Genomic DNA, 15,799 nt, shown 5'->3' on the forward strand with positions numbered 1-15,799 from the left:
CTGGCGTGTAGATAAGTTCGAAGTCATAGCGGCGTAGCTTAAGAAGAATTTGCTGTAACCGAGGTGTCATGCCATTTAAATACTTCTGGATTATGTGGACTAGAGGCCTGTGGTCCATTTCTACCGTGAATTTTGGAAGGCCATAAATGTAGTCGTGAAACTTGACTATCCCTGTCAGGAGGCCCAGACACTCCTCAATCTGAGCATACCGTTGCTCAGTGGGCGTCATGACCCTGGAGGCATACGCCACTGGAGCCCAGGATGAGGAGTCATCTCGCTGAAGGAGCACCGCCCCAATGCCGTCCTGGCTCGCATCAGTTGACATCTTGGTTTCCCAGGTTGGGTCGAAGAATGCTAGAACTGGGGCTGTGGTGAGCTTTGCTTTCAGCTCACGCCATTCCTCTCCATGCGTGGGCAGCCACTGGAATTCCGTCGACTTCTTGACGAGATGGCGGAGGGCCGTGGTGTGGGATGCCATATTGGGAATGAATTTCCCAAGAAAGTTGGCCATCCCGAGGAAGCGGAGGACCGCCTTCTTGACCTCCGGGGTCTTCATGGCGTTGATCGCCGAGACCTTGTCGGCATCTGGCCGCACGCCCTGCTGCGAGATGTGGTCACCTAGGAACTTAATATCCGATTCACCAAATGAGCACTTGGCCCTGTTGAGCTGGAGACCACGTTATGAATTCGCTGGAAGACCTTCTTGAGGCGAGCGGTGTGTTCCTGGGGCGTTGTGGACCAGATAATTACGTCGTCCACGTATACTCGCACCCCCTCGATGCCCTCCATGATCTGCTCCATGATGCGGTGAAACACTTCGGAGGCAGATCTGATGCCGAAAGGCATGCGGTTGTAGCTGTAGCGACCGAACGGGGTGTTGAACGTGCACAGCTTGCGACTGGACATGTCCAGCTGTATTTGCCAAAAGCTCCAGGAGGCGTCCAGCTTAGTGAAGAATTTGGCCTGAGCCATCTCACTGGTCAACTCTTCACGTTTCGGGATCGGGTAGGGCTCCCGCATGATGTTGCGGTTTAGATCCTTAGGGTCAATGCAAATGCGAAGCTCCCCTGACGGCTTCTTTACACAGACCATGGAGCTGACCCAGTCTGTTGGCTCTGTGACCTTCGAGATGATGCCCTGGTCTTGGAGGTCCTGTAATTGCTTCTTCAGACGATCCTTGAGGGGTGCCTGCACCCGGCGTGGTGCATGAGGGGTGGCATTCGGCTTGAGAAGGATTTTATATCGGTATGGGAGCGTGCCCATTCCATCAAATGTGCTGTGGTACTGCGTGATAATGTCATCTATGTCGGCTTGCAAGTTTCCATCGGGCGAGGCCGTCGCCGGTGACGATGACATGGTGTGGACTCGCTGAACCAGGTTCAGGAGCTTGTAGGCTTGAGCACCGAGGAGGGATACTCTGTCAGGCCCAACGATTTCAAACCGCAGCGTTGCCTTGATCACCTTATTGGATACCCCGAGGTGACACGAGCCACTGGCAGCTATGGCATTGCCATTGTAGTCAAGGAGCTGGCAGGCCGGTGGAAGATTGCTTGGTCTAGCGCGGATGGTGTCGAGGTCGGATTTTGAGATGAGGTTCGCCGATGCGCCAGTGTCCAGTTTAAATCGGATGCGAGCCTTGTTAACTGTGAGGACAACACACCACTCGTCGTCGGGATCCACACTGAGGATCGAGAGGCGTTTCACCGTTGTGGTGGAAGGCAGCGCATGTGTCGTTATGATGCCCAACCAGTTTGGGGACTTGAGGCACTCAGCATCAGGGTCTGTTGGGCTGTCGGGATCGGAATCTGGCATGCTTTGTTGTATTGAGTGGATAGTTCTGTGCCGCAGCTGGGACCGCTGGCTGCTGAGCGGTGGAGCAGATCTGCAAAGGGCTGCGGTGTGGCCAAGCTTGCCACACCGTAGACATCGGCGTCCTTTTGCCAGACATTGCCGCTTTAAGTGGGCAGAGCCACAATTCGGACCCGTCATGACGCCGACGTCAGCGCGTTCCGTGCGCCATCGCGCATTCGCAGTGCGGTCGGTCGACGTACGCACCTGCGCAGTCGGGTTGTCGGTCTAGTCGTCCACTCGGTTGTGGCGCATGCGCAGGGACCCAGGAAAAGCGCGCAAAACGGCCACTCTCCTCGATGCTCAGGCCCTGCATCTGTGTGATGGCCTGCACCCATTCCGCCTCGTGGGAGGCCAGCTTTGCAGCCTCTGCCACCCTGATGTAGGAGTAACAATTCTTAGCATGCTCATGGACAACGCACGTCTCGATAGCGACAGCGAGGGTCAACTGTTTGACTTTCAGGAGCTGCTGCCGAAGGGAGTCGGAGTGGATCCAGAAAACGATCTGATCCCGGATCATGGAATGAGCCGTCGAGTCATAGTTACATGATTGCGCTAGGAGGCGGAGATGGGTCAAGGAGGAGTGAAAAGGTTCATCCTTACCCTGAAGCCTCTGCTGGAAAACGTACCGTTCAAAGCTCTCATTCACCTCAATGTCGCAGTGGCTGCCGAACTTCAGCAGGACTGTTTTGAATTTTGTTTTGTCTTCGCCTTCAGCGAACGTAAGGGAGTTGTAGATATGGATGCTTGAAGATCTTCCAATTGGCGCCGAGGTTGCTGGAGATGTGGAGGAGGCTGGATGTTTGCCATTTCACCGGATGGCTGCTTGCTGGTCATTGCTGATTCACTCAAGGTAGGTCCGTCAAGATCAGTATCACTCCGGTACCATGATGTGTTAGGCAGGTTGGTTCGATGTGGACTGCACTCGATGCAGGGAAGTTAGAAACAGACGTCTAACACTGGAGATCATAGAACATAGAACAGTACAGCACAGAACAGGCCCTTCGGCCCTCGATGTTGTGCCGAACAATGATCACCCTACTTAAACCCACGTAACCTGTATACCCAATCCCCCCATTAACCTTACACTACGGGCAATTTAGCATGGCCAATCCACCTAACCCGCACATCTTTGGACTGTGGGAGGAAACCGGAGCACCCGGAGGAAACCCACGCACACACAGGGAGGACGTGCAGACTCCACACAGGCAGTGACCCAGCCGGGAATCGAACCTGGGACCCTGGAGCTGTGAAGCATTGATGCTAACCACCATGCTACCGTGAGGCCCCAAGTGTTGAAGATCCAACACTGTTTTATTCAACGATAGAACTGACAAACATATTCAGCTGTGGGTCGACACTATACTGAACTGATTGGAGACCTTGTACTAGCCCGACCAGACTTACTAGCCACCGCATGGTGTTTGCACTGGCTAGCTTGTGGACTCTGACTGTCTCAGTGGCTGGGTCCAGAGAGAGCGGGAAACCTAGTGCCCTCTGGCTTTATAGTGGTAGTGTCCTGTCTGGTGATTGGCTGCACTGTGTTGTATGCTTACTGGTCATCCCGTGTATCAATCACTGCCTGTCTGCACCTCATTATATACATGAGTGGATATTATGACACAGGTGACGATACAAATGAAGCAAACATTGGCAGTCAGTGGGGAATTTGATGAAAACATGGGTGCTGTCGGGCATGTCGAACTTGCCTAATGCTTCTGAGAGGACGTGTGGTTTGCATTACATGTACACGCAGTGAAGGTGGCTGGGGGTGGGGTGGGGTGGCGGGGTGGGGGGGGGGGGGAGGTCACCTTTCAGGGTTTGCCGTGGTGGCTCCAGGTATTAATCTCCCTGGATCCTTCCACAATTTAAAAAATAATGAATGAAGTTACTGTGAAAATCCCCTAGTCGCCACGTTCCGGCGCCTGTTCAGATACAGAGGGAGAATTCAGAATGTCCAATTAACCTAACAGCACATCTTTCGGGACTTGGGGAGGGAACCGGAGCACCCGGAGGAAATCCACGCACACACGGGGAGAACGTGCAGACTCCTCACAGACAGTGACCCAAGCCGGGAATCGAACCTGGGACCCTGGCGCTGTGAAGCAACAGTGCTGACGTTGCCGCCAGCAAGGAGTGAGTCAGGAGGAAAGTCATGGGGCTATCAACGGATTGTCCATTTATCATTCTCCTTGAACAATTTTATTGATTGTCACAAGGTACTGGAGATGCAAGGAAAGGCTGACAACAAGTCATCCAATTTGAAAATGATCTGATTGGTCTGAAGATGCGATGTGGATGGATGTCCACATTGGAACGGGAGGGGGGGGGGGGGGCAAGCTAGGCAGCTAGAAGTAGGTGGTTGCGTTTTTCTGCTACCTCCATGTTAGATTTGCATCATTTCCATTAAATGAACAAGCTTCATCAAACATTGACCTTTTTTTGCTCTGTATTTCCAATTTTTGTTTCCCCCTTCCGCCGCCCCTAATTCATGTGGCTTTTTGTCTCACAGAATTTGCCATTGCTTTAGCATCATCTGGACATATTTTCCCACTGCTACTCTGGGTTTGACTACTCCAATCACTCCTGGCTGACCTTCCACATTCTAGTTTCTGTAAATTGGAGCCCATTCAAACCTCCGGTTTGTGCTCCGACTCGTACCAAGTTCTGCTCACTCTTCACACCCACGACCACTACCGCCTAGAAGGACGAGGGCAGCAGATACCTGGGAACCCCACCGCCTGGAGGTTTCCCTCCAAGTCACTCACCATCCTGACTTGGAAATATATCGGCCGTTCCTTCACTGTCAGGGTCAAAATCCTGGAATACCCTCCCTAACAGCACCTACACCACACGGACTGCAGTCAAGGTGATAGCTCAACACCACTTTCTCAACGGCAATTAGGGATGGGCAACAATGCTGACCCAGCCAGCAACGCCCACATCCATAAATTCTAGAATTTTAACAAAGGAGATTGATACATTTGCATTCAGTCACGGGTGAGGTAGACACCATAAGACATGGGAGCAGAAAAAGGCCACTCGGTCCATTGTATCTGCTCCGCCGTTCAATCATGGCTGATATTTTTCTCATCCCCATTCTCCTGCCTTCTCCCCATAGCCCCTGATCCCCAGTCATCACTTTCAGAATGTGTCACGTTATAAACATTTAATGTAACAAAATAGAATAAAGGTTGGATGTAAAAGCATGTTAATAATAATAATCGCTTGTCTTTAATGGCAATATAAATGCTTTAAACCTCCAAGTATGTACAATTCAAAATATTCCATTCGTGTACGCATTGGACAATCTAAGTGTCGATATAAACTCAGTTTGCTCAAATGTTCGTTCCTAATTTTGAGAATTCTCAAGGTGATCCCAATGAAGGCACATTTATAAACAATGCAAAATATTTCACCGCAAATTGAAAAGAGTGCAGGTCTTCACACACGGTCTTTCAGACGTAGAGGTATCGTGCTGGGACTTCTCCGAGCTGGGGCCTCTCCGTGCTAGGACCTCTCCGTGCTGGGACCTCTCCGAGCTGGGGCCTCTCCGAGCTGGGGCCTCTCCGAGCTGGGGCCTCTCCGAGCTGGGGCCTCTCCGAGCTGGGACCTCTCCGAGCTGGGACCTCTCCGAGCTGGGACCTCTCCGAGCTGGGACCTCTCCGTGCTGGGACCTCTCCGTGCTGGGACCTCTCCGTGCTGGGACCTCTCCGTGCTGGGACCTCTCCGCATCTCTCTCCAATGACCACAAGGAACAGGTTCCAAACTCGGACAACTTATCAGGAGCCAGCTGGATCCCAACTCCCACCTCTCACAAACGTCATCCGATTCGGACCCCAGGAAAGGTAGATTGGAGTGTTGGTGAGAAGCTGGGAATTGTGGAGGAGCAGAGAGATTTCAGGGTCCGACTGTAGAAATCACAAAAGCTTGTGGACAGATACAAAAATAAATTGATGGGGGCTGAAGGAACATTGGTCACTAATCTAAAGTGGTCAGGAATACAATGCTACAGTGGTGTAAAGCTTTGGTCGGACTCCGTGCAGTTTTGGGCACTGAACCTCAGAAAGTATAAATGAAAGTTAGTGTCTCCACAGTCTCAGAGGACCCCCTTTTTGAGGGACAGCTAACTGGTGGTGATTTAACTTGAGGGTCACCACATCTCAGGTGAGGGGCAAGGTTGAGAAGGCCTTCACGGATAACCTCATCCGGGACAATAATCGAACTCGCCCTCTTGCCGTCGCTCCGCATCATGAACCAGCTGTCCAGCCATCTGAGCTAAATGAACCCCTTCAGAAAGGATACACTGGCTTTGCCGGAGGGGGCGCAGTGTAGATTCACCAAAGGGTAAAACGATCAAATTACGAGCAGGTTTGCTGGATTGGTCTATAAGGGGAGATCTAATGGAGGTGTTTGTGGAATTGGTAGAGCAGAGAGGGAGGGAGAGAGAGAGACAGAGGGAAAGGGAGAGAGGGAGGGAGGGAGAGAGGGAAAGAGAGAGGGAGGGAGGGAGAGAGAGAGAGAGAGAGAAAGAGAGAGAGAGCGAGGGAGAGAGGGAGGGAGGGAGGGAGGGTGGGAGACAGAGAGGGAGAGAGAGACAGAGAGAGGGAGAGAGAGAGAGAGAGAGAGAGAGGAGAGAGAGAGAGAGAGAGAGAGAAATAGAGGGAGAGAGGGAGAGGGAGAGAGGGAGAGAGGGAGAGGGAGGGTGGGAGAGGGAGAGAGAGACAGAGGAAGAGAGAGGGAGGAGAGAGAGAGAGAGAGGGAGAGGGGGGAGAGAGAGACAGAGAGAGAGACAGAGAGAGGGAGAGAGAGAGAGGGAGAGAGAGAGACTATTTCCTCTGGTGGAAGGTGGGGGGAGGGGGGTGGGGAAGAGTCCAGAACAATTCGAGCCAGACTATTCGGGGTTTTAAAAAATTCATTGATGGGATGTGGGTGTCGCTGGCTAGAACAGCATTTATTACCCATCCCTGATCGCAAGGTGATGTAAGGAAGCACTTCTTCACACAAAGAAGAGTGGAAATCTGGAACACCCCCCACTCCCCCCGAACCAAAAGGCTACAAATGTCAAAGCTGAGATCGCTAAGATTTTTGTTGGGTAAGGGGCTTGAGGGTTGCGGTACCAAGCTCGGTAGATGGGGTTAAGAGACAGATTAGCCATGATGATCTGGTTGAAAGATGGAACAGGTTCGAGGGGCTGAATGGCCTCCTCCTGTTCCTGTGTCATGCCACTCTGCAACTTGCAATACTGGACCACGGGATTTATCATCAGATTCTGACAATGACATCCCAGCTCCAAGACGCGGCGAGTTGGTTAATGGGCTGAATCAGACCAGGTTTCCCAAACCAGTGCGTCTGTGAAAATAGCTGCAAGAGCCGAGACAACTCTTCACACTCAGGAGGCAATTTAGCAAGAGAGGTCCCAGAGAAACAGGACTAAATAGCAGCGCCACAGCGTAAACACGATGGGACAACTGCCTTGTGCTGAGATTGACGAGCGAGTCCAATTCACTAGTGCTGTACTTCGCCATTTTCCCAACAGCGAGCTCTTTCAAGTCCTTTAACTTTCTCCCGCGCCATCAGCCTTCCTTCACTTGTTCAAGTTTTTTCTTCAGCAAATTGTAGTTCTCCGCAATCCCCGGAGAGGCTGGGTCGAGCTTCAGAGCGAGCTTGTACCGTTCACCGGCCAGACTGAGTCTCCCCCAGCGATGGTAGAGCACGGCTGTGGAAGAAGGACAAACTATTAGCCAAACACAGTTAAAACGTATCTGGGTACATGATTGCTAATGAGTGCAGAATCTGAGCTTGTTCTTCTGGGCGCCGAGGAGATTTAATAAAACTTCTTAAAGTTACGTGGAGTTTTGATAGACTAAACAAAGAGAATCTTGTTTCGTTGTTCGGTGAATCGATAGCCAAGGATGAGAAATTTTACAGAACTGGAGGGGATGAGGAGAGCTTCACTCACACAGCGAGTTGTTGTGATCTAGGAGGTGTTGCCTGAAAGGGCGGCGGAAGCAGACTCAATAGGAACTTTCGAAAGAAAATGGGTTAAATGGTCAAAAAAGGAAAACAAACTGCAGGGTTAAGGGGAGAGAGCAAGGGGAAGTGGGGTTTATTGGAAAGCTCTTTCAAAGAGCTAGTCCAAGCACGACAGGCCAAATAGCCTCTTGTGTTTATGATTCTATGATTCAGTAAGAGATTGTGCTTGAGGTGCACTCCGGGGTAAATATAGAGTGAGCTTTATTGTGTATTTAGCACCTCCACAGATATCTGTTCAATGTTAATGGATCTGTGGATGCTCTGTCACTTTACTTGACCTTTATACAAAATGGAAAAGCCATTTGACTGTCCAATAATCAAGTTATTGTTAGAATATACAGGACATCCTCCTGAAGTCTTTGATAAAGTCCTTGTGAAGCACCTCAGGATATTTCACTATGTTATAGGTGCTATCTAAATGTACACTGTCTCTCATGTCAACGCAGGAGGCCACCAACAGCCATCTGCACATGTGCATTGGTCCGCATGTGCGTCGCAATCCAATTCCGCAGGTCCGCCACGCCCAGACTGTCAGCACCCCTCTGCGCATGCGCCAGCGATGTCACCACGCACAGACGCTGCGACCTCGTTAGTGCACATGTGCAGAAGATCGGATGTATTGTGCGTGGTGACGTCAGTAAACGGCACAGTGAAGCTCCGTAAGACATTTCATGATTTTCACACCCCCCCCCCCTCTCCTCTGTAAGTCTTCCACTTGACTCCCACTCGGACCAAACTCACTTCCCAAGTCCCAGTCCGGCTGGGGCCCCGACCCGGAAAACTGACTCTCTCCCCATGAGTGAGAAGCGTTCCCGGCCAATCTGCTTCAATGAGGAATTATTTATTTTCTTCCTTTTTTAAAATATTTTTTATTCTCCTCCTTTTTCACATTTTCTCCCAAATTTACAGCCACCAACAACAATAATCAGTAATAAATATGTCACTCCCCATATCAATAATGATCCCATCCTCCCACCAAACCCCAAACATTAGCCCGCATGTTCACATAAACAAATGACAAAAAGGAATCAAGAATCACCCATAGTCACCATTAATACACACTGCCCCCCCCCCCCCCACTAATGTTCGATGTTATCCAGTTCTTGAAAGTGTATAATGAATAACGCCCATGAATTGTAGAACCCCTCCATCCTTCCGCTCAGTTCAAACTTAACTTTCTCAAGAGTCAAGTATTCCAACAGGTCCCCCTGCCACGCCAGGGCACAGGGTGGAGAGGCTGCTCTCCATCCCAGCAGGATCCGCCTTCGGGCGATCAACGAGGCGAAGGCTACGATATCTGCCTCCGCACCCGTTTCCAACCCTGGCTGGTCCGACACCCCGAATATGGCCTCCCGGAGGCCCGGGTCCAGTTTCACGTACACCACTTTAGAAATTACCCTAAAAACCTCTTTCCAGTAATCCTCCAGCTTTGGACAGGACAAAAACATATGAACGTGATTAGCAGAGCCCCCTCCCCAACGCTCACACACATCTTCCACCCCCTCAAAGAATTGGCTCATCCTCGCCCTCGTGAGGTGTGCTCTGTATACCACCTTCAGCCGTATTAGCCCCAACCTCGCGCACGAGGTGGAGGCATTCATTCTCCGGAGCACCTCACACCAGAACCCTTCCTCCATATCCTCTCCCAACTCTTCCTCCCATTTTGCATTGATCCCTTCCAGTGGTGCCTTCACCTCTTCCGTAAACCGCTGAGTTATTTCTTTTCTTCGTAAATTTAGAGTAACCAATTCTTTTTTTTCCGATTAAGGGCCAATTTAGCGCGGCCAATCCACCTAGCCTGCACATCTTTGGGTTGTGGGGGCGAAACCCACGCAGACACGGGGGGAATTTGCGAACTCCACACGGACAGTGACCCAGGGCCGGGATTTAACCTGGGTCCTCAGCTCCGTGAGCCAGCAGCGCTAACCACTGCGCCGCCGTGCCGCCCTTTCAATGAGGAACTAAAGGGCGGTACCTAAAACACAGCCATAATGAAATGAGCAATGCCATCTTTGGTTCTGGCCGCCACCGACTCTGTTGCTCGGAATAGCGTCACAGAGTGAGACACTCAAGCAGCAGAATTATGGCACTGGTAACAAATGCAACCATAAAATTAGGTGTTACTGTGCAATGTGAGATGTTAAACAAAAATGTTTTTCACTTAACATCTCTCATTGCACCACACCCATTGGCCTTTATACAATGCCTTTAACATAGTAAAACGTCCCAAGCTGTTTCATATGAGAATTATTGAACAGTATTTGACAATGAGTCACACAAGGAGGCATCAGGGGTGATTACCAAACACTTGTCAGTGAGATGGGTTTTAAGGAGCACCTTCGAGGATAGAGAGATTATCGGGAGGTTTCCATACCAGGGGCCCAGGCAGCTGAAAACACAGTCAAAAACTAATGGGGGAGCAATTAAAATCAGCGATGCGCTAGAGGTCAGAAATGGAGCGTAGAGATCTCAGAGGATTGTGGGGTTGGAGGAGACGATTGACACAGGGAAGGGTGTGTTGTTAAAAATTTAAATTTAGAGTACCCAATTATATTTTTTCCAATTAAGTAGCACACGTTTTTGGGTTGTGGGGCCGAAACCCACGCAAACAGGGGGAGAATGTACAAACTCAACACGGACAGTGACCCGGGGCTGGGATCGAACCCGGGACCTCGGCGCCGTGAGGCAGCAGTGCTAACCACTGTGTCACCCCACTGGGAGAGGTGAGTTGATTGAATTTTAACATTGGGACATTGTTGGGCCAGGAGACAATGTAGGTCAGTGCGCACAGGGATTACGTGTCTTCAGGGCTTGATGTAAATTAGGATTGCAGCCTCAGTTTGGTTCTTAAGAGGAAACAGCAAAGTCCTAGTTTTGCACCAACTGTTTTTTGGATGTCGAGTCAAATTTTAATTATAAAATTACAGCAATCACGGAATTTGTACTTCTAAACGTTACTTTATCTGATATATTATAACAATCACATTTTATATTTTATATAGTTTGGCTATTGTTCATTAAAGTGTAAGGCGTGTTAGACAAGGCTTTAGTTGTTTCAAAGTGACACCTACCTAAATTTCCATGATAACTTGCAATGGTAGGATTAATGTGAAGTGCTTTCAGAAACAGATTTTCAGACTCCTGTACAAACAAAAGCAGTTAATAGTTTACATATTTTTAAGTAAAATCTTGACATAATTATTACCTTAAAAGAAAAATTGCAGTGTGAGGCCCTAAATCAAATGATTCATCAAGAACAAAGTGACAAAATGACTATGAGCACCTTCAGTTGTTCCCACCGGTTGAAGTCGTGCAAGTGAGGGCATAAGTGGGTCGGTGCAGACTCGATGGGCCGAATGGCCTCCTTCTGCACTGTATGTTCTATGTTCCACGGGACATGTGGTATTCCCAAGTCTGCGTTTTTGTGCTTTTCCTATTTGTTGGGATTTATGTTTTTCCCAAAAAAAACGCATCGAACAAACGCAGAAAGATAGCTTTAGATTTATCAATGTATAACAGCTACAGCAGATAGTCATTGCATAACTGGGAACAAATACGGTCCGATGAATCAGTGGCAAAATGCCCAACATGTTCCTCCCACGGATACAGGACCCTGTCTGCTCCCAAATAGGAGACGGGCAACATTAAAGACCTACATCCCGCCCATAGCTACAAAACAAAATGACAGAAGACAACAAAATCCCTAGATCCCCAGTGCTGAGGGGGAATTGACTAACTCCAGCTCTGCTCATTCTCCCCACAAGGATATACTCAGATAAAGAACCTGTGCAAAAAATTCCGAAATCAATATTCAGCTTAACATGATAAAACCTTATTGAATCAGGACAATCCACAGTGCAGGGCATCACACCCAAAATATTTACTTCCCTGCAGACAGATAAATTGACAGACAACAACAGGATTATCGGGGTTCAGGATGACAACTGAGGAACGAAACAATCACCAGGGTAAAGACCACTCTGCTGGTGCACGAAGCAAGCGGACATTCAGGATAATGGAGGATCGGAGACTGACAGCAGTCTCCAGCACCTTCCAAGGATTCCATCAATCAGAACACGAACCTCATTACTTCCAACGTGCCGACTCAACTGAGCCCAGGCAGCCAATTGCATAGGCTCCGGCGAAGGGGCAGGCCAACCGGACCCCAGGCCTCGGAGAAAGGATTAAATGTGCTCCATCGAATTTGAGCTGCCCGGCCCCCAGATCGAGGTTCCTGAAACACGGCAGCCAATTCTCAAACTCGGCTGGCAATTTCTTCACCACCTCACCGGAGACACCCGGGGCATGACCAGGTTCCTCACCGGCTCCCCTTCGTCCTCACCCGAAACCCCTCAGGATGGATGAGAGGCCATGCAACAGGAACCCGACCGTGCGGAGGCAGGGTTCCACCAGAGACAGTTCCCCCTCTGCTGCAGGAACCTCCTTGTGCGCCACCACAGCCTCCACAAAGACGCTTTGCAACTCATGAAATTGGGCTTTTACGTCCGACACAGTGGGGACAAGACTATCAGACGGATCACCTTCTCACTGGCAGCTATCATCATTCGGTGTGCGCCGTATCGCTCGGGCGGGAAACCTCTCAAAGGCAACTGCGCCACAAGACTCGCCCCCCCCCACCCCAACCCCCTCCAGTCACCACGATTCAACGAGGATTACAACATATTGTCTCGACTGAAAGGTGCTGAAACATTGACCAACACATCTTGGTACATAGTAAAAGCCACGTAAAACGAAAAAAGACACGAGAGAGAGAGAGGTGTTTCCAACTTGTGACAACTCACCTTGTACTTTTTCAATTTGCCAAGCACATTTGCGACTGAAAACATGATGGTGTGATCATTGGGTAGTAATTTCAGAGCTTCTTTTCCAACTGCTTCAGCTTGTGCTAAGTTGCCTAGTTTTTGAAACAACACAGGTTTAGATATAAAACTCACAGCCGTCGACAGCAGTTGTAACTGGGGTAGATACCCCGCTTGGTTACATCGGCTTTTTTTTCCGGTACAATTCACAAAAAACTAGCATAATCGCCGCAAAGGATTGTGGAATTTTAAAGCCAATTACATTCAGCACAAATCCAATTCTTGCGGTGTTCAGCGTGCCCAGGGTGAATTAATGGCTTTTTCAAAAGTTAAACTGGATTTTTTGACACCAAACCAATCAGAACATTAGGTGAGGTTTCTCCCCACACGTCGTGCCTGGCGCACTTTACGCTATTCCCGGAGAATAGCGGGAGTGTCCCTAACCATGGTTCGTGTCGGGAGCCGAACCGATCGTGATGTTCCTAAACAGCGGTGCTCGATGCAATCTGGACAACACCCTCGCTGAACGTGAATCGACCTCGCATATTTAAATTAGTCTTCAAACAAATGTGAACATGCTCAGCCGGTACGAAGCCGGAGTCTCCCGGCTCCCGGGATTCACCAGCACAGCGCGAGGCCAACGGGAATCAGTACTGGTTTCCATAAACAGAAACCGGATATGATGACCATGCTGGGGTGGGGTTTGGAGGCCATTGGGGATCCTGGGTAGTCGGGGATGGGGCAGGGCACCAGCAGGGTACGAGGCTGGCACAGCCCAGGCACCAGGTCCGCACTGTCAGCCTGCCAAGGGGCACTTCCAAGGGACGGGGCTGGAGGGGAACCATGGCCATGAAAGGGGGCGGTGGTGAAGGGGGTGCATGAAATTGGGGGGGGGGGGGGGTCTGAAGGGGGGGACCCGAAAGAGGGAGTGCTGATAAAAGGGGGGTGGGTGTGGGCCTCAGCGACAGCCCCATATGATCACTTTGGGGGGGGGTGGCAATGGCCCAATGCCAAGAAGGATGGTGGTGGGGCCAGGGTCACCATGCCTGGGGAGGGGGAGGAGGGTGACACAAAGATTTAATGATGTGGTGGGGGGGGTGGGGTTGCCCCTCCAAGGTAGACTGTTGGGGGTGTGGCCAATGCCAATGTCTGCGGGGGGGGGGGGGGGGGGGGGGGGGGGCAATGGCCCAATGCCAAGGATGGATGGTGGTGGGGCCAGGGTCACCATGCCTGGGGAGGGGGGTGACACAAAGATTTAATGATGTGGTGGGGGGGTGGGGTTGCCCCTCCAAGGTAGACTGTTGGGGGTGTGGCCAATGCCAATGTCTGCGGGGGGGGGGGGGGTTGCTGCCCAGATCGCTGAGGAGCTGGACTTGCCGGCGTCATCAATTCCCCACTGCAGAAAGATGTGAGATAATTCAGTGAGAATATCCCCAAGTTCCAAAACAATGACTAGGAACATCGCGATCGGCTCGGCTCCCAACGCGAACCATGGGTTAGCGACTCTCCCACTATTCTCCGGGAATAGTGTAACGTGCCGTGTGGGGAGAACCTCACCTAATGTTCCGATTGGTGTGGTGTCAAAAAATCCAGTTTAACTTTTGAAAAAAATGACTAAGTGTGGGTGAATTGCGATGGGAACGATGCCTGAACTCCTGGCGGGAATCTCACTGTTTATCCGCCCTCAATGACACTCAGTCACTTTTTGGCAGAACTTCGTCCTGGGAAAGATTCTGAGTTAATGTTTTATTAAACTTACTCAGGAGCTAACGACTGTATCCCAATCCAACCGGAAATGTGTTCTGCATATATTCTACAAGTCACTTCGGTCATATCAAATCAGGATACTGAAATTCAACAGCTTATTCTTCGTGAGCAAACCCATTTTCAGATGCATCAATCAAACTACTTCAAGTTAGCGCTCTTGAACATACAGGGAAACATGAAATTAAATTGTGTGGGTTCCGGGTAGATTTTTGCATTTGGCAGATATGTAAATGAGACTTGAGAAATAAAACATGGAATTTGTGACCAGATTCCAGACTGCGGCCCATACCTATATGGGGTTTACAGCGCCTGAAGGCTCCTGATGGACTAAACCAGGAAAAAACATTTCCAAAGGACACAGATTTAAGGTAACTATAGAAAAAAGGCAGAGCTGAGATGAGGAATGTTTTTACGCAGTGAGTTGTTGCAATCTGGGCAGTGGAAGCAGTTTCATAGATCGTAGAATTTACAGTGCAGAAGGAGGCCATTCGGCCCATCGAGTCTCACCGGCCCATGGAAAGAGCGCCTTACCTAAGCCCACTCCTCCACCCTATCCCTATAACCCAGTAACCCCACCTAACCTTTTTGGACACTAAGGGTAATTTATCATGGCCAATCCACCTAACCTGCACATCTTTGGACTGTGGAAGGAAACCGGAGCACCCGGAAGAAACCCACGCAGACACGGGGAGGACGAAAAAATAACTTTCAAAAGGGAATTGGGTAAGGAGCACGATGGCACAGTGGTTAGCACTGCTGCTTCACGGTGCTGAGGACCCGGGTCCGATCCCGGGTCACTGTCCGTGTGGAGTTTACACGTTCTCCCCATGTCTGCGTGGGTCTCACCCCCACAACCCAAAAATGTGTAGGGCAGTTGAATTGTAACGGTGCTTTATAAATGCAAATTCTTCCTTTCTGATTAGCCTGGGAGAGGTGTTTGTAATGGATAAGTATTACAAATAAGACTGTTACCTGTGTTATCTAGCAATATAATCAAATTATTCCAAGCCAGACTGTGGCTGGGTTTGAGAAGGGTAGCATTCCGCCACGCATTGAGAGCGTCTACCGTACGCTGCAGGTCTGCATACTGAAAGAAAAGAGTTGGCAAGAAATGGCAGCAAATAAAGTCACCTCATAATCTGATATTTGCCTAAAGTCCATGGTCGTGTAAGGTTTCACCACTGGAGTATTATCTCTGGACAGTTCAACAGCAGAGTCCTCGCCCAAGTCAACCTGCCCAGCACGGATCACACCAAGCAGCTCTGCTGGGCGGGGACATGTCGTTCTGCCTGACGCCAGACTGCCCTACTTCTGAACTCGGTTGGGGC

General features: G+C 50.1%; 1 protein-coding gene and 1 long non-coding RNA gene across 2 annotated transcripts in view; both read right to left on the reverse strand.

Moving 5' to 3' along the window:
• Positions 1–5,002: 5,002 nt before the first annotated feature.
• Positions 5,003–6,385, reverse strand: LOC119977747. The gene is made up of 2 exons (XR_005463274.1): positions 5,510–6,385; positions 5,003–5,349 (listed from the first exon to the last, which is right to left on the reverse strand). It is a non-coding gene; the product is annotated as an uncharacterized LOC119977747 (long non-coding RNA).
• Positions 6,386–6,636: 251 nt separating this feature from the next.
• tmtc4 (transmembrane O-mannosyltransferase targeting cadherins 4) overlaps positions 6,637–15,799 on the reverse strand; it is a 32,700-nt gene continuing 23,537 nt past the window's right edge. Inside the window, exons 15-18 of the mRNA XM_038818553.1 lie at positions 15,444–15,558; positions 12,687–12,799; positions 10,956–11,025; positions 6,637–7,567 (exon numbers count right to left, since the gene is read on the reverse strand). Of these exons, the coding sequence (XP_038674481.1) occupies positions 7,425–7,567; positions 10,956–11,025; positions 12,687–12,799; positions 15,444–15,558 (441 nt within the window). The 3' untranslated portion in view covers positions 6,637–7,424. The remainder of the gene's footprint in view (positions 7,568–10,955; positions 11,026–12,686; positions 12,800–15,443; positions 15,559–15,799) is intronic.

The sequence above is a fragment of the Scyliorhinus canicula genome, chromosome 14, assembly GCF_902713615.1.
Source record: "Scyliorhinus canicula chromosome 14, sScyCan1.1, whole genome shotgun sequence".
Classification (NCBI taxonomy): domain Eukaryota; kingdom Metazoa; phylum Chordata; class Chondrichthyes; order Carcharhiniformes; family Scyliorhinidae; genus Scyliorhinus; species Scyliorhinus canicula.